The 24,760-nt window shown below is 42.9% G+C and overlaps 1 protein-coding gene across 2 annotated transcripts in view; it reads right to left on the bottom strand.

The window, feature by feature from the left end:
• Positions 1-24,760, bottom strand: part of NID2 (nidogen 2) — a 60,060-nt gene that overhangs the window by 9,567 nt on the left and 25,733 nt on the right. For both annotated transcript variants that reach the window (XM_033108639.1, XM_033108640.1), the window contains exons 5-13: positions 23,920-24,069; positions 23,233-23,478; positions 21,838-22,038; positions 20,227-20,457; positions 12,137-12,280; positions 10,999-11,127; positions 9,980-10,123; positions 3,466-3,585; positions 2,426-2,656 (exon numbers count right to left, since the gene is read on the bottom strand). In XM_033108639.1, coding sequence (XP_032964530.1) covers positions 2,426-2,656; positions 3,466-3,585; positions 9,980-10,123; positions 10,999-11,127; positions 12,137-12,280; positions 20,227-20,457; positions 21,838-22,038; positions 23,233-23,478; positions 23,920-24,069 — 1,596 coding nt within the window. The remainder of the gene's footprint in view (positions 1-2,425; positions 2,657-3,465; positions 3,586-9,979; positions 10,124-10,998; positions 11,128-12,136; positions 12,281-20,226; positions 20,458-21,837; positions 22,039-23,232; positions 23,479-23,919; positions 24,070-24,760) is intronic.

The raw sequence follows: 24,760 nt of genomic DNA, 5'->3' as shown, positions 1-24,760 counted from the left end.
CTGGGCCCCTGCTTTGCCCATCAAAGCGGCTCTGCCCCAGACTTTTCCTTACAAGTACATTGCACCTCCATCTTTCCATGGCTCAGGCCCAATCGTCCTTGACTACTTTCGTTCTCTCACTTTCCATATGTCAAGAAACGTCAGCTGTACCTTCAAAATACATTCAGAGTATCTTCACTTCTCACCACATCCACCCCTATCACCCTGCTCAGAGCCCCATCATCTCGTGCAGAATTACTACAAAAGCCTTACTGGTTTGCCTTCCACCCTCTCCCACCGCCCCCACCCAGTGTAAACGCAACCAGCAGCCAGAAGAGTCCCTTTGAAACCAAGTCATTTCATGTCATTCCTTTGGTCAAAGCCTCCAACGTCTTCAGAGAATCAAAATGGAAACATTACAGTTGGGCTCCAGCACCTACAAGTCTTCTAGGGAAGATGGTGAATCAAATCCTCAGAGCTCAAACCCAACGAGCTCAACTACAAGAGTCACCAGGTTTGGAGGAAGTGGCTGCCCTTCAGGTTGTCTCCTTAGCTCATGACCCATGGGAAGCAAAGTGCTTTTTAAGAGCTCCTGGAGAAGAAAAGACTGCCTTCTTCATCCAGATGTGTCTCAAAGAACCCGGAAAGGGCTATGCCACTTCCTAGGACACCATCCATTGCAAGGTGGGATTCGCTGGAGAAGTTCCCAATACCACCCCAGGTCCACATTCCAAACTCGGAGGGTCCATTCTTGGTTCAGGGGACCACCCAATGAGGCACACCTCTTTGTCTGGAATGAGGACACACAGGACAGCTTCTGGGAAATGGGCACCTCACATCACACACATCTGCATCCCTCTCATTCCTTACTATTTGAAGCTCCTTCTCAATCCAACCACGGATTTATTTCTCTTCTGTTTCTGGTTGGCAAGGTTTTAAATATTTTGAAATCTTGAGCAGAGAGTGTTCTCTCCCCCTTCAAGCTGACCCCATTATGCAGATGAGACAAGTCAGAAATGGCAGCCACGGCCAAACCAGCTCCAAGGGGGAAATCTGGGCCATGGGAAAGAGTCTGCACAGAAGAACGTGTCCCTCTTTTAGTCGTTAACTTCTCATTCTCTTGGCGCCCTTTTGAATCACTGTCCTTAACACATGGTTGTCTCAATAAATTTAATTAGAATTCTGAATCATTCCCTTAAGGCAACTCCCAACCATCTGATTTCTTCAAATCCCAGCTGGAGTTAGAACCAAGGTTTTTTAAAGAGTAGGCATGAGTGAAACAGGATTTCTCTGTTTTTGTTTTTTTTTTTTTTTTTTGACTTGCAAAATCTTTTCCTAAAAATAAGGACAGAGGAACTAAGTGGAAACAAGAGTATACATCTAGTTTAAGCATTCCCAATTTTTACCTATGTGAATCTGGAATCACTGATGTCCTGGCTATAACAATATTATTAAAAGGATCGAAACTTGTGGCAATTATCCAGATCTTCATACTCACATACATAAAAGGCCAAGAACTAGTATTTAAATGGAACCCTTTTCGGTAGTAAAAATGGATCTTTGAATCACAAGCTCATGGGTACAGGAATTAATTTGGCTAAAACAGTATCAAACCAATCATACGTTCTTCACAATAAAGTTCTTTATTTTTAAAAAAAGTTCTTCCCATCTCTGAACAGTTCATCAAGGAGCAGAAACCTGCCTTGGCAACCTGCAGTTGGCATGAACTTGTGAGCATTTGATAACCATGCTCCATCGGACAGGGAGTGCTCAGTGACAGATATGTATCAGTAGCATCTCAGATCACACAGGCTAACAAAACAGGTTTCTGCATCTCTTCTGAAGGTGGCTGGGACAAGAGTGATTCCCCATGGACCCATGGATGTCTTGGGTCTGACAGAGAGGGCTGGGTTATTAGCTTAGAGCAAACTAGCAGGATCCATCCACAAGTGACATACTTATTTTTCTTACTGATATTAAAAGAGCCTCCAGACTGTTTCCTGCAATTCAGAAGGCAGAGTTAGGTGATATACAGTTATATGGGAAGGCAGTTTTCCTTTTGGACAACAGGCTGGGCTGGCAAGATCCTCTGGTCCTAACGTCGTAATATCTCCCCTAAGCTGCCATAACAGATCTAGAACAATGGCCTCAGCCTGACCTACCCACTCAATCTCAACTTGTAGTCTTATACTCAACGAGGGTTAAGAGGCTGGTGTCCAGTGAGGAACAGTGATCACGTATGTGCATGTCTCTATGTCCCTGTAATATGAATATGCATACAGGTGTGCACATGTCATTCGAGTGTTCCTAGGAAGAAAGAGGACGGTGATCAGCCCTGAGTCTGCATGGTCTGGGCAGGGGTTGTAATCTACCCCACAGTCCGAACCATTATGCTTCTCAAGCCCAGGCCTAACCTGGTCCATGGTTTCTTTCATGACAGGCTCACCTGGTGGTCCGCAGTGAGGTGGAGTGGAGCCCGGTGGAGTCCGGGTCCCAGGGACTTCATGACCATCAGGGTCCACGCACCAGCAGAAGCCGGTGCTGCCATGACACTGCAGTGGCAGGAAGTGGCCCTGCTCATCACACTGGGGGATGTGGATCCGGGAACCAGGATAGGTGTGTTGAGCCTGAGCATTGCGCTGCTGGTGTTCACAGGGTTTCAGTCCTGAAGTGGGGTCTTCGGGGCAGGGGAAGAGGACATACAAAGGCGGAGTAAAAGGCATTGCAATCCACCCACTTTTACCAGCCAACCTCAAAGTCTGTCTGAGGTGTTTTCTCATCTATAACTAGAAGACAGCATAACATGGGGAAAATAGCAAGGCGCTGGGATTTTGGAATCCTGGATTCTTATTTTAGCTCTGCTACTGTCTACTAATATCTCTCTCGCATTCTCACAGTTCACCCTAGAAGTCCCTGGCTGACGATACTGTAAAACAGCCCCTCCCCTCAGCCCACAGGCTCCTGCTGCTGTCTGGATAAAATGAAGAACCACCATGGCTTCTCTCCAAACATCCCAAGAGACTCTGGAGAAAACAAAGCTCTGTTCATCCTCTGAGGTCCAGAGTTGAAGTGTAAGCAGCTCCGGGTCAATGGCTGTCACTAGATTGCCAGTTTTCCTGGAGCTGTCACGTGGGACCTTGCTCCCAGCTCACTAGTGCATATGACTTCTGTTTAGTAAGCTTAATCTCAATACTTCATCTAAACCGCACTTACAAGGCAAAGCAGATCACTAGGGCAGTTAACCAGAACTGCTAGGAGGGAGGACAACGGATGGGTCACACCCTGGGCCCCCTAGAGTGCTAACAGCCAGTGAACTAGCAGTAAACTGGGCAGCTGGAGGAAACTGAGGGGAAAAAAAATCTAGATCCTGGAAGATCCAGTAAGGCCTCAGACCTGGATAAACCGAGAGTGGGCTGAAGCGCTGTAGAAAAGCAGCACTGGAGGAGCTGGGGGTTCTCTGTCCTAAGCTGGCCTCCCCAACCTTACCAAGTGTGCACTGAAGTCCGTCCCCATGATAGCCAGCTTGGCAGCGGCAGGAGAAGGAGCCAGGAGTATTGTAGCAGGTAGCCGAGGGGTGACATCTGTTTTCCGAGCATTCATCAACATCTGCAGAGGTCAGAACAGGGACAGAGAGGTAGGGAGGAAAGGATGGGACAGCATGACTTCAGTGCACTTAACTTGTGCCTTAGTGCAGCTTTGATACGGCCTTGGTACACATGGATCAGTGATGAGGGATCAACTTGAGAAGACCTTCGGGCATGAGCAGAAACATGCTGACACCTAAAGGCAGGCATATCAGCAGAGTCTCAGGACACGTCCATTAACCCATTAGACTAAGAAGGTGCAGTGGAGAAATCAAATGGTGGTCACTCAGAAAACTGTATCCTGCAGTATATTTCTAGAGCATCTTTCATCTATAGTGAATTCCAGGAAGTTATTACCTTTGAACTAACCTTTAGACTAGATATCATTTCCTTTGAGGAACACTATAATAAATATATATAACAATAGTTTTTTTCCTTTCATTGTTGGCACTGTCTCCCTATGGCACTGGTTTATAAATGCAGAGAAGCCAGGAGGCCCCAAATACTCTTTCAGCTAAGTTAGAAGCACATTCAGTTTTGCCTAATCAGAGTCCTACTATTTAGAATGCCCGAATAATCAGAAATTTTCTTTACTTTCCACTTTTAGAATAGAAAAATATAAGAAAAATATTATCAGAGGTCTTGAAACAGCACATAAAAAGAAATCTGTTTGTCAGACTTATAAGTACAAATAGTTCTGGACCCCCCCACGCACTCACAGTACCATGGGGATTAATTTTCATACATGTCAAAACTACAGCATCCTGAAACTTCAAACAAAAGCCAACTTATATTCCTTTTATTTACTGAAATCAGCACATGCTAACAATAACACACTCACCACACACACACACACACACACACACACACACTAAAACAACAACAAAGAAAGCCACCTCTGAGAGTCTAACTGTTAAAACCAATGCCCAGTGGTTGAGATAGCCATCTTCAGAGACAGGAAGTCTTCCCGAGCAAGAAGAGGATAAGGGTGTATGTCTGATCAAGGCTCCACTGAAAATAAAGTAGCCACATCCGCAATAACATCCAAAAACGACTTCGAAAATGTGCAAATAGGGAAAAAACGCGGGATGAAATGACCAGTGTGACCCGGAAAACAGGAGTCCCAGAAGAGGTGAATTGCGACAATCGGTGTAGCCCAAAGCAGGGACGCATCGGACCCAGGAAGCCAGAGTCTTACAACCCTGACTTTGCTGTGAATTGGCTGGGGACGGAGGTGGCTCCTTGCCTTGCCTCCTGTGACCCAGATGGAACCTCTTCTATCACCCTGGCTGTGACAACACTCTCACTGAGCCACCTTCCCGTGACTAAGGAAATTTCCCAGGTACTAGTACGTGGCCACGTGGGACATTCAACACAGACCTTCTGTCCACAGGAGAGGAACCTCTTACATTGTAATTAGCAAATTACCATTCTGCTTAACCTCAGTCTTAAGGGAGGTTAGTCAACATAAATCAGTTCCCTCAAGTCCAAAAACATCTTGAATGCTCGACACAACCAAGTTTAATGCCACCCAGGAAGCCTTTGCCCAGATGAGCAGTTGGTCTCCATGGTCACCTTCCTTTCAACTACAAAGGCAGAAATATAGTTGTAAATTCATCTGCAAGGCTAGAAGCAAACAAGGTTTACTGGCTGGCTACTCAAACCCCAAATAAAGCAAATGAAAACGATAACAAAAACCTACCTCCAATCTAACGAATGTGAGTTCTATATTGTCATATTTAATTATCCTTGAGGTTGGCACTCTGTCTCTTCTAAAGCACTTAATTCAAATGCCCAGTTAGGCAAAGCTGGTGACCATCCAGTTCCTTGGGTCTGGAAAAGACTGTAAAGTTGGCTACAAAACCAAAGCTGTGAAAATTAACGTCCAGCCAAATGCAGGAAATTAAATCTATTCATAATACATATGCTAAAAGTACTTCTCATGACAACAGGAACCCAGGCAATGACAGGAAGCAGGAATTCCTGAGACACAGGGCCTTTTTCTAGAACCCATGGATCAGCTTCTTGTGATTATTTTTGAACTAAGAGAGTGGGGACTCTCCAGAGCTACCGTTACGTTCCTCAGGCCTATGGCCTAGAATTATGATCAGACCTGAAAGAGCAGCCCCCTCCCCACAGACACGAAAGCCACGAGGAGATAGTAACTGTTACAAATGACCAATGGAGAGCAAGTCCCTGAGGAGACTAAAAACACCACTAGTGAGAAACCCATCCCCCAAAAGTTGGAGAAGGTTAAGGCTCCCTGAAGTACTATCCCTGCCACCCTTGGAAGACCTTGCACCACGACAGAGACTGAGTCCAGTCGGCCACTCCAGGGCCTGAGCTCAGAGCAGGTGACAGCCCCCCTCAGAAGTACAAACACTGAGGGGTTTGGGGGGAACTGGAGCTTTTGTGTAAAGAAAGCTCTTCCCTATTTCATAGGATGTCAGGCGTCAGGAGAGACAGTGTGGACTTTCAGCCCCTGGGTGAGGGAGCAGCTTTCCTTGTTACACCATTGGAGAGAGGGCTGCATTTACTATGCTTAATCACTGTCAAGGGGCTTTAGGGGCTTTTAGAGCATTGAGGTCAAGACAACAATGTTCAAGGCGTAGTAGAGCTCCTTTACCATCGAGATAATAAACGATGGCACAATCTCAGCCTAATTCTGTTAAGCTAGCAAAAAACCTGTTGAGAAAGCATGTGAAAAATCCTCCATTTTGAGTTCATGCTTTGATGCTTCCACATTCTTCTCACTGCTGTAATTCTGAGCCCACACCCAAAACCAGCTGAAATTCTTTCACAACAAACCCTACCACTGGACTGTAGCTTCTCCCTCCCCCAAACTACCCCAACTCCCACCTGGTTTTTCTTTGAACGAGACAGTGACATTTCCTGGTGCCAATTAACTTCCATCCTGCTCTGGACCCCAATAAAGTCTTCGGTCCGTAAGTTCTCACTCCCTACCCATCTGGTTGTGGCCCTGTGTGAACCTGCGAAGCACACGATGGCCCCCTCTTTGGGACCTATCAGTATAATAAACTTCTTCCTTTTACGCCTTGTTCTCTTCTCCTCCTGTGGTTATACCAACTTTACCGTACTTTACCCAACATCATATGCTTAGAACAGGAAACCCGAGAGAGAATAAGTACCTCCCCTCATATCCCTCCTGAGCAACGATGGCCCTGGGTAACGGGCCGCCTGGAATCCAGTTCAACTCACACTTGCTCCTGCCTGGAAAGGTCCCAACTCAAAAAAATCTGCTTTTGCAACAGGCAAAAAGTCACCACAGATCTATAAGAACAAACATGCCTGAGAAATATCCAGCTCGTACTAATACTGAAATCAATCCAAACTGAGGGAGGCTAGGAAAACGATTGAACTCTATGGGAATAAAGTAATTCTGCTAGTGACTAAGACTAGACTGAGAACCTAAAGCCAAGTGCAACCTCTCCAGGGAACCTGGTTTTTAACAAACTGGCTGGAGAAAAACACACCCTTTTATTGCTAGTTTGGTGGAATAAAAAGAAAATACGTGTGCCTTAAGAATGCACTTTCCACAGAATAGAGGCTTTATCTTTATTTTTCTCTGCCTGTATAGTCATTGGGACACATGCACACTGTGGCATGCCTTTAAACACACACACACACACACACACACACACTCACACACTTAACAGGCCTATCCTGCAAGTCACCTTCATGATTAGCCCAGCCTGACTTATGCATGGAATAGGTCACTAGGAAAATGACTCTTCCTTCTCTACCACCACACAGTCGGAAAGCTTGGAAGGGTAACTGACCATGGAAGACAGCCTCTAAGATGGCCCCAGAGTTTCCTGCCTCCTGGTATTCACAGTCTAGTGTGATCCCCTTTCCTTGAGTAACTTACTTCTCACCAATATGCATAAGCCATATTGAGGGGATGTCATTTTTGTGATTATAACTTCCATCTTGCTAGCAGATGTGTTGCCTGCCACTGGCTTTGATGAAGTAATGTACCTTGTTGGAGAGATCCATGTGGCAAGAAGCTGATGTCACTTCCAGGCAACAGCCAGCAAAACCCTGAGGCTCTCAATCCAACAGTCCTCAAGGAACTGAATCCTGCCAATAACCATGTGAGGCTCTTTCCCCGGTTGGTCCTTCAGATGAGACTGCAAGCCTGCCATACCCCTTGATTGCAGTCTTGTGAGGGTCCTAAAGAGAGGGCCCACCTAAGCCATTCCCAGGCCCCTGACCTATACATAATAAGCATGTATTGTTCTAAACTGCTACATTTGGGGGTGATCTGTTATGCAGCAATAGATAACTAACACACTGGGGAAGCAAGTGATGGGTTCACTGTGTTTTTAAGTATGCGAGTTCCAGAGAGAATGCTAAAAGCAGAGAACGAGAAGGGTAATCCAAGTCTTACAGGACAGACTACAAGAAGTTAAAAGAAGGGAGAGAGAATGATTCTAGATGGGATTAAGACAAGAAGCATGGAACCTCAATTAACATTCTGATGAACGATTAACACTCATCACATCTAGGCTGCAATTAATTTCAACTTATTTGCTTTAAACCAAAGACCTAAGGAATTAAATACTTTACAAGCACCATCTCTGCTGACCTGAGTAGTCAGATGTTTAAATATGAAATTCTACTGACAAGAATTTTTTTTCTCTATGCATTCTCATTTCTTAGAACCAATAGTGTGTTAAATCAAACTGAATGATAAGCTCCACAAGGGTAGAAAAAGCATTCTTCCCACTGTGGGGTTTAAGGAGTCTGTGTTCCTCGCCCTGACCCCCCATACTTATAGAGGACACTCGCGTCTGTAAAAAGTGCATCGATTACCGATGGAGCTCTTTGGTTGGTCAAGTGTGACAAGCATCTGTCAATTACAGATCTACTTCATAATAATTTGAGAAACACTTGAGCTCTGTCTAAAGTTGTAAGTGTTTTTTTTGTTTTGTTTTTGCGGGGTGCCGCGGGTCAGATCTGAACTAAAAGCCACAAAATTTGGGGTCATTTCAATATAAACTGTGTTTTCAAGAAAACCACAAGCAGAGCTTCTATACAGAAGTGGAAATGTGAGTTGACTAAATAGCAAGGTTCATATGATACCAAAGAGCCCGCCACACCTGGAAAGGAGTGGAGGGGCTATGCTGCTGACACGTGTGGTCTGTCAGTGATACACGGCTTCAGCCTGCTGGTCAGTAAGCCTGTGCTGCTACAACCGACAGGAAAAGGAATGGGAGAAGGGGGAGAATCACACCTCTGGTGAGGAGTGAGGGGGCCAGGCTATTTAGATCTCTTACGAAGTTCCCAGGAGTTCTAAGGCTGTTCTTAGCGAATCAGCTCAGTGGGCCCAGGTGTACGGTGGCAGAGGCAAGCCACAAGTCAAGGAGTGGGGAGAAGTCTGCTGTTTAGGTTTGTGTTCCCAAGACAGAGCCTTTTCCATTCCAAATCCTTCCCCCACCACTTTCTCACTTCCAGTGTCTCATTTTACCATAATTATGTGTTCTACTGAGGGACAGACAGCATGAACTTGAGTTTCAATTCAATCACATGCCACCGGGTACATTTTGAAAACCTTCAGTGGATTATGTAGATTTCACTGAATAATTTCTAGATTAAAATACTACTAATCCCAGTTTCATGATGATTTATACCCCGAGTATTATGCCTAGATTTTCAGTAACAACACCACACACTATGTCTAAGTTAAATTTGAATAGTTAATCCTGCATTCTGGTTTAGTGCTTTTATGAAATACTGTAGGAAGTCTTAAAAGTAGTTTGATTTCTGGGAGAAAATTTGTATGTACTTAGGTATGCATTAATATCCTTTTATATCTGTGGAGTTTATTTATCTATCTATCTGTTTATCTATCTATCTATCTATCTATCTATCTATCTATCTATTGCTATCCCTCTCCACAGAGAGAGAAGAGAGGGGAAACAACAGAGAGAAAGAATTGTATGTATGTTTAGATATTGCTTAAAATATCACTTCAAGCAGGGGAACAGCAACTAAAAATAAGGCATGACTGGAAGTGCTGAATTACGCCAATAACCAAAGAGACTGAAAGTTGGAGACATCCTAACAGGAGACTATATGATTTTCCCAGGTTCCTTCAGCCTATATGAGACTCTAGGGAACAGAAGGTTACAAGCTGGCAGTGGTTCCCCAGTGCTCCAGGCACATTTCCACCAAGGACAACCATATATGCTCAACGATCTAATCCAACAGAAATCACCCTGGGCCCTCTTTCTGACTCAGAGGACACTTTTCCTCTTTCTCTTTTGGCAGTTCCGAGGCTGTGTGAGTCAAAAGGAAGGGAGAGGTCCTTTCTGAGAGAGGTCCTGGCTAGGTGGGGATGTGCGTCCAAGGTGACTGTCCATAGTCACTGAGGCTGAGCTGCAAGTACTCACCAGTACACTGGTGTCCGTTACCAGTATAACCAGGCAGGCAGGTGCAGCTAAACGTGCTGCTTCCATGGTGAATGCACTGGGCCTGGCCAGCAGGAGCACAGGTATGGCTGCCATCCTCACAGGGGTTGGGAGGTGGGGCAATCACTAAAAAGAGAAGAAGGCAAGGATGTTCAAGAGTTCAAGTCTACAAATGGGTGAGCCTTGCTTTTCAAAGTGTGATCTGCGCACCAACAGCATCAGGACGTCTGGCAGCTTCGAAGGAATGCAGATTCCTAGGCCCCAGCCAAGAGCCAGGGAATCAGAATCTGAATTTTAATAAGATCACTAGATGGTGTATATGCAAACAATCTGGGTTTGTGTTTAAAACACTAGGCATAAAGATCAATCATCAAAACAGTCCTGTTTAAAGTAACTCCCCAAACTGTTACACACACACACACACACACACAGTCTCTATGATCACTGTTACTTTTTCATCCTACTGGATTAAAGTGTATTTTCTCTAATATCACCTAGCTCTACCAATGAAATGAATTTTGAATTTTAGTTCTTTTGGATTCACTTTTAGGTCCAAAGTTTTGTTTTGGAACTCTAGAAAGAGTATATTTATTATAGATGGAGTTCTTTGGCTGGTCAAGTGGGACAAGTATCTTTGAATTACAAATCCATTTCATTCTAATTTGAGAAATGTTTGACCACCTAGAGCTGTTGTTATTTATTAAAGAGGTTCATAGTCTTGTTACATCATTGGGCCAAATGCCAGGACACACAAGAATCCCAACAGAGGTGAACATCCTTAAAAAACTCAACACCAAAAATATCTATTTAGAGAAAAACAACAAAACAAAAAACAAACAAACAAAAAAAACAGGACCACAATTTTGAGTTATTTCAATGTCAATTTTCTTTTTCTAAAAAACCATCCAGCAGAGCTTCTGCACAGAAGTGGAAACATGAATGAATCAAAGAGCTAGGCTCAGCATCATTTTGGCCAAAAACAGGATGATTTTGGTACTCACTGATGCAAGTGTGCTGGTCAGTGGCAAACTCGTACCCACTCCGGCATTCGCACCTATAGCTTCCTGGCAAGTTGATACACACAGAGTTGGGCCCACAGCGATGGAAGCCAGTTGCACATTCATTTATATCTAGGAAGAAATGAAAACTGAAAAGCGCTGCTTCAGTCAAGGGTTCCACAAGTGGACGGTCTGAAAACTCAATGTTTTCTCACCACTATGAGGCTTCAGTGGGACTAACAGTTGGCAGACTAAACAGGAGTTGAAATATAGGATTTCTAAACACCAGATATGGATGCATGTTGCAGATCATCATAAATAGTACACATTTACTTCAAGTCATTTAAGCATAAGCCATAGACAGATATATATATATATATATTTTTTAAATTAAAGTTTATTGGGTAATAATATTTTGGATAGATTATGTTAAATAAAATGTAATATCACATTTATCTTTTTATTTTTACATTTTTAAATGAAGCCACTAGGAAATGTAAAAGTACATATGTGACTCTTGTTATATTTCTATGGGACAATGCTGCTGTACAAGACTCCCCTGCTTCTCTTAAACACATATCCATTGAGAATCCACCTTGAGTTCATTCTGCTAAGGTAGTGCCAGTACAGGGGTAGCCAAAAGAAAATTTGTAATCATAAATTACAAAACCATTAGACAGATATATTTTGAACACATTCTGAGAATTCTTTAAACATTTAAAAAACACTGAACGTTTAGAAGAAAAACACTAACATTTTTTTCGTTTACAATTTAAATTTCTACTGCTGATTTTGGGGAGATAATAGGGGAAAGAAACATAATGTCTGAAATCTAAATGTAACCAGAAAATGCACTTTTTGGTAAATGTAATAAATACTTAATACAAACTTAAACTTACAAAACTTAAGAACTCAAACTATCCAGGAACTGCAGTAGATGTTTATTCCCAGTCCCAAATACCCACCTCCAAACTGCCCTCCCAAACCTAACCAGAATATGCTTTAGTTTTTAAACCACTGTCCTTAGATTAACTGCTGCTAAACTCATTGATGAATGGCGATCATTAAGAAGCCAGACACTTATCTGTTATAAGCAGTGCTGGAGGACCCCATGAAAGAACACAGAGCGTATGGCTCTTACCCACACAATTCCGTCCATCTCCTTGGTACCCAGGTGCACACTCACAGGTGTATTCTACACCTGTCCCTGGATGGCACTGAGCTGTCATGTCACATGTGTGGCTCCCGTCATAGCAAGGATTCACTGGGCTGGACTCTGAGTCCTCTGTGTGGGTAGAGAGGAAATAAAAAACAAAGGCACAATCTAGCTGTTGTTAAGAGAATGGCATAGAAGGAAGGAGATTGAAGAGTTCTTGGAACGGGCTGTATGCTTGTCTGTGTTTGGGGGCCCACCTGGCAATTTATTAAGATAAATTATGAATATCCAAGCTGGTTGAATTCTCTGTATTGCAGTTTTAAATTCCAGAATGGTTTCTTCCTGCCAACTCTACGGACAACTAACCTTTTCTTGCTTACAGCAGGTTTGTGTCCAGGGAATAAAAATATCCAACACATGGCATCCTCTTATTTAAAAATGCTTTTGGTCTATCATCTCATGTGATTCTTGGGATAATTCTATGAGGTAGGCTGTTGTCCCCATTATTGATAATTTTCACAGATAAGGAAAGGAAGCAAGAGACATTGGAAAACCTGCCAGAGCTCACAAAGCCAGAAGAGGTACAGCAAGGACTCGTATCCCAAATTTCTACCTCTAAATTGGATAACCTCTCACTAAAATTCACTATGAGTCAAAATTCAATTGAGAAAATCTTGCTTTTTTAAGACTTATTAGGTCAAAAAAATAGGAACAATTTTTGCAGTATTTACTTTTTAGGTTTAACCTTGTTATGGAACCATCCACCCACTAGGTAGCAATGACTGTTAACAGCTAAAGTCTTCCCTAAAGAACATTATTTCCAGTTAGATGTAATAGGGATGCTTTCTGAGTACCATGTTCCAGGCACTGTCCTAAACCCTTCACATACCATCCCATTAAATCCTCAGGACTACACTGCGAGAAAGGTATTTTCATCATCTTCACTTCTACTGCAGCACAGAGAGGCTGAGGAACCCAGCCAAGGCCACATAGTCAGAAGAGGTGGATGGATCTGGGATGAAAAGCCGGGAGTCTGACTTCAGAGACCAAACTTTGCCCCACATTGCTACGACCACAACCAAAGGAACTTCATCAAGTTATCCAGTCTAAGCCAAGGGCACAGAGATGGTGGTGTTGGAAAGAGTCCCGGAAGGGATGAATCCATTAACCCTGGGCACTTCTCTGATTCTTCAGGTATAAAACGGGAATAAAAATAGTCTTATATCTGCTAGAACTGCTGAAGAAAATAAAGGAAACCCAACAGAATGTGTGTGCAAGACAATTCCCCCACAGGCAGGCCACCCACTTCCCAGTGACTGTGTGTCTTCCTTCTCCTCACTTGAGGTTTAGCTTGGTCTCAGTCTCTAGAATTAAATTCTGATCTTAATTCTAAAGATTTTAGGAGCCCCGCCCGAACCTCCCAGGCTCTACATCAAGCCATCTCTGCTACCAACAGGGCTTCATCTAAGTTGTGATAACTTGGGCTTCTGCCTTGGACTTCTGTACCTGATTCTCTGTCTTGACCGCCCGCTTGGTACATACACTCCAAGTCCTGCCTTGCTCTTCACAGCTCCCTCGCTTTCCCAGAAACCAGCCTCTTGGCATGTGTAGACAGCCTTTGGCAGTACCACCTGCTTTAACGTCCAAGTACCACCTCCTCCTGGATTCCCTCTCATTTTACTCTACGCCACCCACATCTCCCTAACCCCTACCTCACTGTGGTTGGACCCTGCCCAAGTAACTCCCTGTCTGGACACAAGTGCTTGCTGCTGTTACCTGCTTCATGGACTAGACTTCCTTCCAGTCCTTCAGGACGTCTGGCCACCTCGCCAGTGCCTGACGGCCCACATTAGGATTCTTCTAGTTTTCTGCTGTGAACTGGGATGCCTTGGCTGAGTCCCTGATGGGACACCCTTGCCTTTTGGTAAACTCCTACCATCTGCTTCATAAGAAACACCACAGTGTGTTCCTGCAGTGGAATATTCTTAGTATTAATTCCCATATTGTGAGTTTATCCTTGGTTCACCTCAGTGACACTGGCTGGAGTAAGAGCCTCTTTGCCAAGAAAAGAGGACCAACAAATGGCTCCAGCATTTTTCAAACCTGATGAACTTAAGCAATCCCATGTAAGCCTAGCCCCCCAGATCAAAACTTCCTCGGGTGCCCCTTCTCCCTCCCCCTGGAGTTCTTGGCGGACAGGACAGAAGCGTAGCATGGGGGCTTGTGGTTGGGGGGTAGTACTGACCAAATTCCTGATCAGTCCCCAGCATGTGTTACAGTTAAGAACAAGGTCATGTCCTCACCGAAGGTGCAGTGTAAGACAAGACCTGGTTCTCCTCCATTATCATTTTTCCATTTTAGGAGAAGATTCTGTACAAAATGCCTCGCCTACCCAGACAAAGGGAAAGTGAGCTTCAAAATGTTTTAATTTATAAATACTAATGCTTAGCTTTCTTGTTCAGCACTTTCCAGCATCAAACTTTCACAGTGGCACATTCCAGCAAGGATTAGTGAGTAAATATGGATACAAAAGCTTACCACCCTGCTAGGCATAAAAAACAAACAAAACAAAAAAAATGCAGCACAAAAATTGACTTGCAAACTTGGACAGGATACATTGGCCTATCTGACATTGAGGGGAAAATAACCATAATTACATGATACTGATTTAAAATATACTTCACTGACAGGACCAGCCACGTCATTTGCAGAGCCTAGTGCAAAATGAAAATGTGAGGCCCCTTGTTCAAAAATTATTAAGGGCTTCAAGACGAGAACAGCAGAGCATTAAATGAAGTGTTAGAGTCCTTCTAAGCATGGGGCCCTGTTCACCGAATTTGGTTTCCAAAAACATTATTTTAAAAGTTCTATTTCTAAAACCAATTGGTTATTCATTCTCTATGGCTTGTTAGCTTTTCTCCTTTTTTTCCTTTTCTCTTTTTTTTTTTTTGCTTTTCTCCTATTATAGTAAGCAAAGAATAGCAGTATAGCAGTATCTCTCTTAAGACATTTTCTATTTCACCCTCACCCTTTTAAACAGCTTGACTCTCTGACAGAAGATCTGGAACTAATTTACTCATTTAATCAAGAGGGGAAGAGCAGTTTTCCTTAAAGGAACAGTCCGTTCAGCTTCAATGAGGAGCCCTTTGTCCAAAGTCTCCTCAACTCACCAGAAGCAGCCCCGACGTGGGAGCAAAGGCAGGCGGCATTCCTGGTTCCTGTTCTAGGACCCCACAAAAGACAGCCAACCCACACTGAAGCTTGGGAGGGTGGGAGGCTGGTGGTTGGGAAGTGGGCTGGGGCCAAAGCTCTGATCACTCAGTGGGAAGACAACAGCTCTCCTCCTGAACCCTGGGAAACCAGGAGCTCCCACATCAGGTGGGGCAGCTGTTCTGTTTCACAGGCATTCCAACCAGATAATCGCTCCCTCTGGAAAAAGTGAGAGATTCTTAAGTTACTGCTACCCACTGAGAGGAGAAAGAAAACGAGTTTTCCTTTTCCTTTTTTATTGCTTTCTTTTTCTTGTGTCCCCGTTTTTCTCCTACTTGGGGAGAATGAATGGTACTGCTGTTTTCCGTAGGGGTGGATGAAGCAGGGTGCAAACATAAAGGGTTAAAAAACACACAGTCCCTCCTTTAAAATTTGGTCTAAATTACGAGGCAGCCCTGAGGCCAGCGGAGTCCATGTGGAGGAGCAATGCTGTGAATTGTTAAGAGTGGGCTCTGTAGCCGGTGCCGGGTCTGAATCCCAACTCTGCCACTTTCTAGCTATGACCAGGCAAATTGCTTGTCTGTATTTCAATCTCTGTCAAATGGAGTAATAATCCCCCTATTGGGTGGAGGTTGTTGTGGGGATTAAATGAGTTATTCATGAAGGTACTTAGGATAGTGCTTAGTACCAAGTAAAACCATCCTTTGCTATTATTACTATTGTTATTATTAGACTTGGGGTGGAAGGGAAGAGTCATAAAATTCTAAAGACAAATTAGCAACTTGGTACCTGCCAGTTTTTTGCTGGCTTTCTCTGATCCTTTGTTATTCTCATTTGGTATGTCTCTAGGAAAAATATACCCAGAAATCTATCTTTTCTCTAAATGATTCCAGAATCTGAATGGGACTCTGTGGGCTGGGAGATTCTTCCATTAATCGCTGTTTTTACAGATCAGACGCCTACACCCAGCAAAGGGCTGAACTGGATATTTAAAGGTGAAGGATGTTTTCCCCAGTTGTTTTTCTTTAAATCTCTCCTGGAGAAACGGGCAATAACAATCTTTTCCCTCCTTCCGATGTACATGTTTCTCTAAAATCAACTGACACTTCCGTGCTATTAATTCACTACCTTATAATTCCATCTTTGGACACCCAATCAATGCCTGTGCCCCAACCAAGTTTCCTGAAACCAAACCAACCACTTGCACAAACCAGCGAACTCAGGATTCTCATTTCAAAGCACCTCAGCATCCTCATTTCAAGAGGAGAATCTACTCCTTTTACCTTAATCTCCTGCTATCATATTGCTGAAGCAACGCTTGCTTATTGGGCCTGAGAAGGCTTAAGGAGCCCTCCTCTCCAGATAAATCACAGACTCGCCTGTAAATTACAGAATCAGCTCTCTGAGCCACAGATTAGGGCTCAACAGACTCAATATGGAGCTGAATGAGGGAGACATTCTTTCTCCTCGTGTGCCTCTTGCATTCTAGGAGAAAACACTACCTACTGGTTTTCAGAATGAAAATGTCCCCTTGATCTCACGACATTTCCTATCTGTAGAGTTCCCTGACTTCAGAGGCTCATCTTCTGCCTTGCCTACAACATTTTTTTAAATTAGTAGGCTATTTTTTAGAAGTTTTAAGTTTACAAAAAAAAAAAAAAAAGTTGAGCAGAAAGTACAGTTTTCATTCCCCCCCACCCATTTGTACACCGCTTCCTCTATTATTAACATCTCGTATTAATGTGCTACATTTGTTATAACTGATAAAGCAATATTGGTATATTATTATTAACTAAAGTCTATAGTTTACACTAGGGCTGACGCATGGTGTTGTCTAGTTCTGCAGGTTTTGGCAAACGTGTAATGACCTGTATCCACCATTACAGTATCATACGGAGTTGTTTCACTGCCCTAAAAGCCCCCTGTGCTTCACCTATTCACCCCTCAACTCTCTTCCGTTAAACACCTGGCAAATACTGACCTTTTTACTGTCTCTATAACTTTACCTTTTCAAAAAGGTGATATAGTTAGAATCACCTATTGTGGCCTTTTCAGACTGGCTTCTTTCACTTAGTAGTATGCACTGAAGGTTCCTCATATCCTCTGATGTTTTGATAGGCCTAGAACACTTTTATCTGCATTTTTATCAAGTTTCACAGGTGAGGCTAATGCTGACTAACGTATGAAAACCACTGCTTTAGAGTTTTGGTTTTCCCCCACAACTGTTTGTTGTTGTTTTTTAAATGGAGATATAATTCACATACCATACAATTCACCCATCCAAAGTACACATTCCATGCAAATAGAAATGAAAAAAATAGGAAAAAAACTAAAATGCACAATAAATAGTTTTGAGTATATTCTCGGTGTGCAACCATCACCACAATCAATTTTAGAATATTTTAAATCCCTCCCCCCACCAAAGAATCACTGTACTCTTTAGTTATCAACTCCCTACTCCCCTATTATTCCCCAGCCCTAGGCAACCACTAATCTACTCCTGTCTCTGTGGATTTGCCTAGTCTGGGCATTTCATATAGATGGGATCACACAATATGTTATTTTTTCTGACTCAGTATGTTTTCAAAGTTTATTCATATGTAATGTGTGTCAGTACTTCATTCCTTTCTATGTCTAATAATATTCCATTGTATGGATATGTGACATTTAAAAAATCCATTCATTAATTGATGATCATTTGGATTGTTTCCACCATTTGGCTATTATGAATAATGCTGCTATGAATATTCATGTACAAGTTTTTGTGGGGACATGCGTTTTCATTTCTCTTGAGTGTACAGCTAAGGAGTCGAACTGCTCAGTCAAATCATAACTATGTGTTTAACTTTTTGAGAAACAGCTAGACTCTTTTCCACAGTAGCGACATCATTTTACCCTCACGCCAGCAATGTATGAGGGTTTTAATTTCTCCACAACCTTACAAAAAAATTATGTTTTTTAATTATATCCATCTACATCCATGTAAAGTAGTATCTCACTGAGGATTTAATTTTACATTTCCCTGATGACTAATGATGTTGAGTATCTTTTTATGTGCTCATTGTACATTTGCCTCTCTTCTTCAGAGAAATATCTATCCAAAAATGTTATCTATCTTTTACTTAGATTATTTGTCATTTTATTATTGAGCTATAAGAGTTCTTATATGTTCTAGATATAAGTCCCTTACTAAGTATATAATTTACAGATATTTTCTTTTTTGATAATGTCCTCTGAAGCACAAAAGTTTTAAATTTTGATGACACCCAATTTATCTATTTTTTCTTTGGCTTGTGCTTTTAGTATCACTATCTAAGAAGCCATTGCCAAAATCAGGATCACAAAATTTCACTCCTATATTTTTTTTAAAATGTTAGCTCTTACATTAAAGTCTTTGACCCATTTTGAGTTAATTTTTGTATGTGGTGTGAGGTAGAGGTCCAGCATCACTCTTACATGTGGATATCCAGTTGTCCCAGAATCATTTTTTAAAAAGACTAGACTTTCTCCTCATCAAATTGTTTTGGCATCCTTGTCAAAAATCAATTGACAGTATACGTGAGTGTTTATTTCTGGATTTTCACTTCTATTCCATTGATCTGTATGTCTATCCTTATGCCAAGCGCACACTGTCTTGATTATTCTTAAGTTTTGAAATCAAGAAGTATGAGTTTTCCAACTTTGTTCTTTTTCAAGATTGTATTAGCTATCCTGGGTTCCTTAAATTTCCATGTGAAATTTAGGGTCAACCTGTCAGTGTCTGCAAAAAGCCAGATGACAGGATTGTGTTGATTCTATTGAGCAATTTAGGAAGCATTGCAATATCTTTACAATATTAAGTTTTTTGGTTCATGAACATGGAATGTTTTCCCATTTATTTAGGTCTTCTTTAATTAAAAAAAAAATCTTTTCTAGATTTCAATGTAAAAGTATTGCACTTCTTTTTAAAAATTCATTCCTAAGTATTTCATTCTTTTTAAAATGAAATTGTTTTCTTAATTTCCGTTTCAGTTTGCCCATTGCTACTATATAGAAATCCAATTATTTTTTGTATATTGATCTTGTATCCTGCAACCTTGCTGAACTTGTTTATTAGTTCTAACAGATTTTTAATGAATTTCTTAGATTTCTACATATAATAACCTGTAATATGAAACTAGAGATAATTTTACTTCTTTCTTTCTAATGCCTTTTATTTCACTTTCTTGCATAATTGCCCTGGCTAGAACTTACAGTACAGTGTTGAATAGAAGAGCAGTTATCCTTGTCTTGTTCCTGATCTTAAAGGGAAAGCATCCTGTTTTTCACTATGTTTGATGTTAACTGTGGGTTTTTCATTCATGCTGTGGGTTTTAACTGTGGGTTTTTCATTCATTGTTAGTCTGTTTGTTTTACGCACTGGCTTTTTGTACCACCTTGATTTGATAAAATCCTTCTCATCCTTTAAGTTTTAGCTAAAATGTCACTTCTTTGGGGACATCTTCGCTGAACCTCCAGACTAGCCTTGTATCTTCTTATGCTTATCACAATTATAACAAATACTTGTCAGCATCATTCGCGCTCCTAACCTGGCCCCACCTTGTTGCCAGTTGTATCTCCTACATAATAGATTCGCACATACAGTTGCTACAAACTAGCCTCACGTATTATGCTCTATTCCTGAGCTTGGCAAGGATACTGTTCTAAAAGTTCCATTTCTGCCTCTGTCTCCATCTGAAGGACAGGACCTAGCTTTATTCATCTGTACACCCAGCACATAACCCTTAGCTACCTCTGTGAATCATTCTGAGGCTACTCCAGAAGGAATGAAGAATGAAGGTTAGATAAAATTTTTGCTCAAGAACAGCAACAAAAGGAAACTATACCTTCAACAGGGCCGATTTGATTAGTCACAGCAAATCTAAGCACTTTTTCCTCATCGTTGTACAAGGCAAAGACCCGGTCCACGTTGAGCTGCTGGGTGGTGGGGATGTTCGGGTGTCTGGGGACATGCCTGCACGTCTGGTAAGTGATGTTCTGGTGGATGCGGTAGGACATTGTTTGGTTGATGGCACCAAACGTGAGAGAGTAGTCTCTGGAACTGGTGGAGGTCACAGCTGCAACAGACACATTATACAGGCAAACTGGTAAACTTAAAAAGTAGTAAGTACAGAGATTTTCATGTGGAGTAGGTTTTACTACACAGTTAGTTTTTCATCTAATTCCTGGAACATGTTCCTTTGGGAAGTTCCTGGGTTTACATGGGAAACCTGCAAGCCAAATACCTGAGCTGAGGCAAAGCCAACATGCTAAGAGGGAGGAGGTCCAGTCCCTGCTTGTTATCATATGCAAGGAATAAATGCTACTAGGGGCCAGCCATACCGAGGGCTCTGTAGGTGCTGCCTTGTTTATTCCTCCCAGCAGCCCATGAGGTAGGCCCTGCGATCTTGTGCACAGAGCCTTCCAGAGGTTAAGTAGTCGAAGATGCATGGCTGGTATGTGGTAGAGCTGGAACTGGCATGCAAGCTGGCCTGACTCTACACAGCAAGTTTTTAACCAGTCTATCCTCTACACGGCACAGAGGTGGTGGCTTCCAACACCATGCACTTCAGTAAGTCTAAAGGGTTCCAGGCAAAGGAAGGGGTTGTTTTTCTCAAGCTGAGCCCAGAGTCAGGAGCACAGGCCGGTTTCTGGCCATCAGCTATTCTGTGCATGCTCCAGGTCTCCGCTGCCCATTCTCTTCCCTACATCTCGTGCCTGGCTTCCAGCTCTCATATCGTAGGAGAAGCAAGAGCCACGGAAAGGTACAGCTCGAACTACTGTGCAGCAGGACAGCAGCTGTGACTGAGCCAGCATCCTACACTCGGGTGCCGTTTTACAGAGCACATCACTATACACATGTCAACCATGGAAGGTAGACAGACAGAAAAGGTATTCTTATTCTCATTCAAAAGCTGAGACAATAGGCTCTCAGATGAGTGATCCTTTCCCCACTTATTTTAAACGGCAAATCCAGGATATGAATTTCTATCTTCTGACTCGAAATGTAGCGTTGGTGTTACAACACTTTGCAGCATCTCTTTCTGTGATGTTAAAACAGGCTAACATAAGGTTATAGGACAAGTATAAATTCCAAAAATCAAGATTTTGACATGGCCCAGAGAGCAGGGTGGCTGAAAACTCTATAGAATTACAGCATCCCGACCCACCTGCAAAGACAATGTTGTTATTGATTACATCATCACGATCATCATCATCATCATCATTATCTGGAAGCATGAGGTAGGAATACTGAGATTCTTGTTACAGCAGCTGGCACTCTGCTTACTTACACTACATACGTAGTAATAATAATAACAAAAATGATATTGAGCTCATTTTATGTGCCACACACTAGTCTAAGGACAGTGCATGTAGTAACTCGTTTAATCCTCATAACTATCTTGGGCAATATGTCCTCTTCCTGTTTTACAGACGTGAAGACTGGTTACACATACCTGAATCCGAATAGTGGTAAAGCTCCTTGTAGGGGGCGATGTGGGCTGTGAAACTTGCTGGGATGTGAGGTACCTGGCCTCGGATGTCGGTCTTAATGTTCAAATAGTTCTCTGCATCAAGCTCCTCAGCGGTTTGAGTGATTCGAACCTTCTCCTCTCCTGGGTAGAAAGTAACTTCCATGTCATGGATAAATGTAGCACCTGGTGGGGGAAGAGTTCAGAACAGGGATGAAAAGCAGTCTTGCATATTCCAGTAATAATTCCACTGCATATGTCTCCCTCCTGATTTCTACTGCTATTGGAGATCATCTGATATCCAAGACTAAGTCCTACCAGCTGTTGACTGCATCAGTTGCTCGAATTTTCTATTAAAAAGTATGGTTTTATCCTGCCACATCTCACACCACTTCTCTTTGCGGGAGCTTGTCTTCTGTGAGAAATAAACTCCTGGGAACATACTTAACCTTTCTCTTTCCAAGGTTGCCAGACTTAGCAAAAACAAACAAACAAAAACCCAGGACACCCAGTTACATTTCAATTTTAGATAAATAATGGAAAGGTATTTTTAGTATAAGTAATGCCCCATACACTATTTGGGGCATGCTATTACTAAATTACTCAAATTATTCACGTTTCTCTGAAATTCACGTGTAACTCGGTGTCCTGCATTTTATTTATCTACTTTTGACTTGACGTTTTAATCAAATCTTGATTAAGAGCAAGATCCTACAAACAGGTATTGAGCTCTACAGCTGGAATTGAGGGAAGAACTTTCCTCTCGGTACTTCACGTGCAATAAAGATAAACCTACTACTGGTAGGAAACACATTTTTCAGGTGGGAGGTGAAAAGCCAAGAAGTAGCCTCTATCCTGTAGCATCTCGGGGGAGCTCGCTAGGAAATTAGGATCACAGACCCCACGCCAGGCCCCGTGAGTCAGAACCTGCATTTTCACAAGCACCTCAGGTGATCTGGGTGCAGGTGAAGGGCTGAGAAGCTCTGCCATAGGTCAGAGTCACAGGGAGGAAAGGCATCCCTTTCTCCAGGATGTACAACATCGCCATTCATCCTTCCCTATTTGACAGATCTGTGCATAACAACTCAATGAAACAAAGTCTGACAAACAAGCTTCAACAAATTGGGATGAGAGGACACAAATGTTCCAAACAGAATCATCCCATTTCGTTTCAACTTGGAGAACATTTAGAAGAAGTCAGTCTCTTTCAAAAGTAGTCCTGTGAGGCCAAACCATCCCCAACTACCTCCAGACAGGAAACGACACACCTGCGGCTCCAGAACATTGAAGAAGCAAATCCTCTTTCACTGAATGCAAAACCTAAGGAGCAATGCCACCAAAGCAATGGTGACTATCAGCCCTCTCAGAGGCTCTACTCACCTGTGAGGCTGAAGCCGTTCTCCCAGCCTGGTTTCTCTAAAGCAAAGAGCCAGCCAAACAGGCCTCCGATGGGCGTCAGGGGGAGAAGGGCCTGGGCCGCGGGTTGTGGGATGTGGCTGATGGCCGTGTAGGCCCTGCCGTCATTGCTCACAATGTAAGCATGCAGGTCCACATCAGTGAAGTGCACGGGCGTGTGGCCCACATGGAGGTGGCCGCTCACTTTCCCATTGACTCGATGAGGTGCCCCTGAAAAACAGCAAATCCACTCAACCTTGACTATTGTCCATATTGGATATGGGCCCACAGATAAAATAATCCCCCTGGCATCCTCCAAAACTCAATCTTTGGCCACTTTCACCACTCCCTAACCAACCAATTATCCATCTAAGTAGGAAATACACCTGCCTTGATCTCTTTTCTCCCATCCTCCCTCTCTCCCATCCACTTTGACTCAAATGAGCAGGCAAAAAGGAGGAAACAGTTCTGGTTAATCCTCAAATTGAGAAATCAGCCCAAACGTGTTCATTCCTCAAACATGTATTGAGCACCTGCAAGTTGCTCACGCTTTGATTCAAGCAACGGAGAGGCAAGGTCCACAATCAGAGCTCACAGGAGCGGCCGGAAACCAGCCAGCAGCAGAAATATGCACGGAGCAGCCCCCAGTCCCAATCACGCCGGCACCCTCACCTGCTGGCAGACAGTGCTTCCCATTTCCATAAAACCTGGACTGGCAGTGGCAGCAATAGCCAGTGGCGTAGTCAGTGCAGAAGGCATGCTGGGAGCACTGTCCGTGGTTGCGTTCACAGGTCTCCTTGTTGGAAGCATTATACGTGAAGACTGGAAAATAAAACAAACTTGCATTAAAAGGACTGAGTGACTCCAGCATCATCATTGCTGCCAGATTCGTCATGGACAAGGCGTCTGTGCCATGAAATCAGTTTAGACTGTAATAAACAAATAGGTTTTTGATGTTTAAGAGACGGGAATAACATTCAACCCAGGGGAATAACATTCAATCCAGGGGAACTGACGTGCTTTGCCTTCTGGCTGCTCCCACTGGTCTCATTACGAAGGTGCTGAACCAGGACACGCTGTGCCACTCGGCTTCGAGTGCCGTAACATGGAAGCCAACCAGTTAGCATGTGTTAGGGTGAACTGCACAAAACTGCCACTTTGTGGGTCAAAAATGGCCACAAATCAGCAATTTTATACGGTTCAACCTGAGAATGATGACCCCCTGAGTGGCAGACAAAAGAGAAACAAATGTCATTTTAATACCTAACCAATCATTCTTCCTTTTGATGACCCTGAACTTAAAGAGAATAGCCTATAGCTTGTCTCACTACTCAGAAAAATGTTTTGTTTTTTTTCTGAAAAGGAAGAAGGGTCCTAAAGCACACACACACACCCCTTAAGGAAAGCGTGTGGGGAGGACGTGGAAGAGGAGGGGAAAGGACCAGCGGATCCAGCTCTTAAATGCTCTGTGCCTTTGCAGGGTTTCTTGTAGCGTGTGTGGCACAAGCAGGAT

Source organism: Rhinolophus ferrumequinum, chromosome 6 (genome assembly GCF_004115265.2).
Source record: "Rhinolophus ferrumequinum isolate MPI-CBG mRhiFer1 chromosome 6, mRhiFer1_v1.p, whole genome shotgun sequence".
Lineage (NCBI taxonomy): Eukaryota > Metazoa > Chordata > Mammalia > Chiroptera > Rhinolophidae > Rhinolophus > Rhinolophus ferrumequinum.
This window is presented reverse-complemented; position numbering and strand designations above follow the sequence as displayed.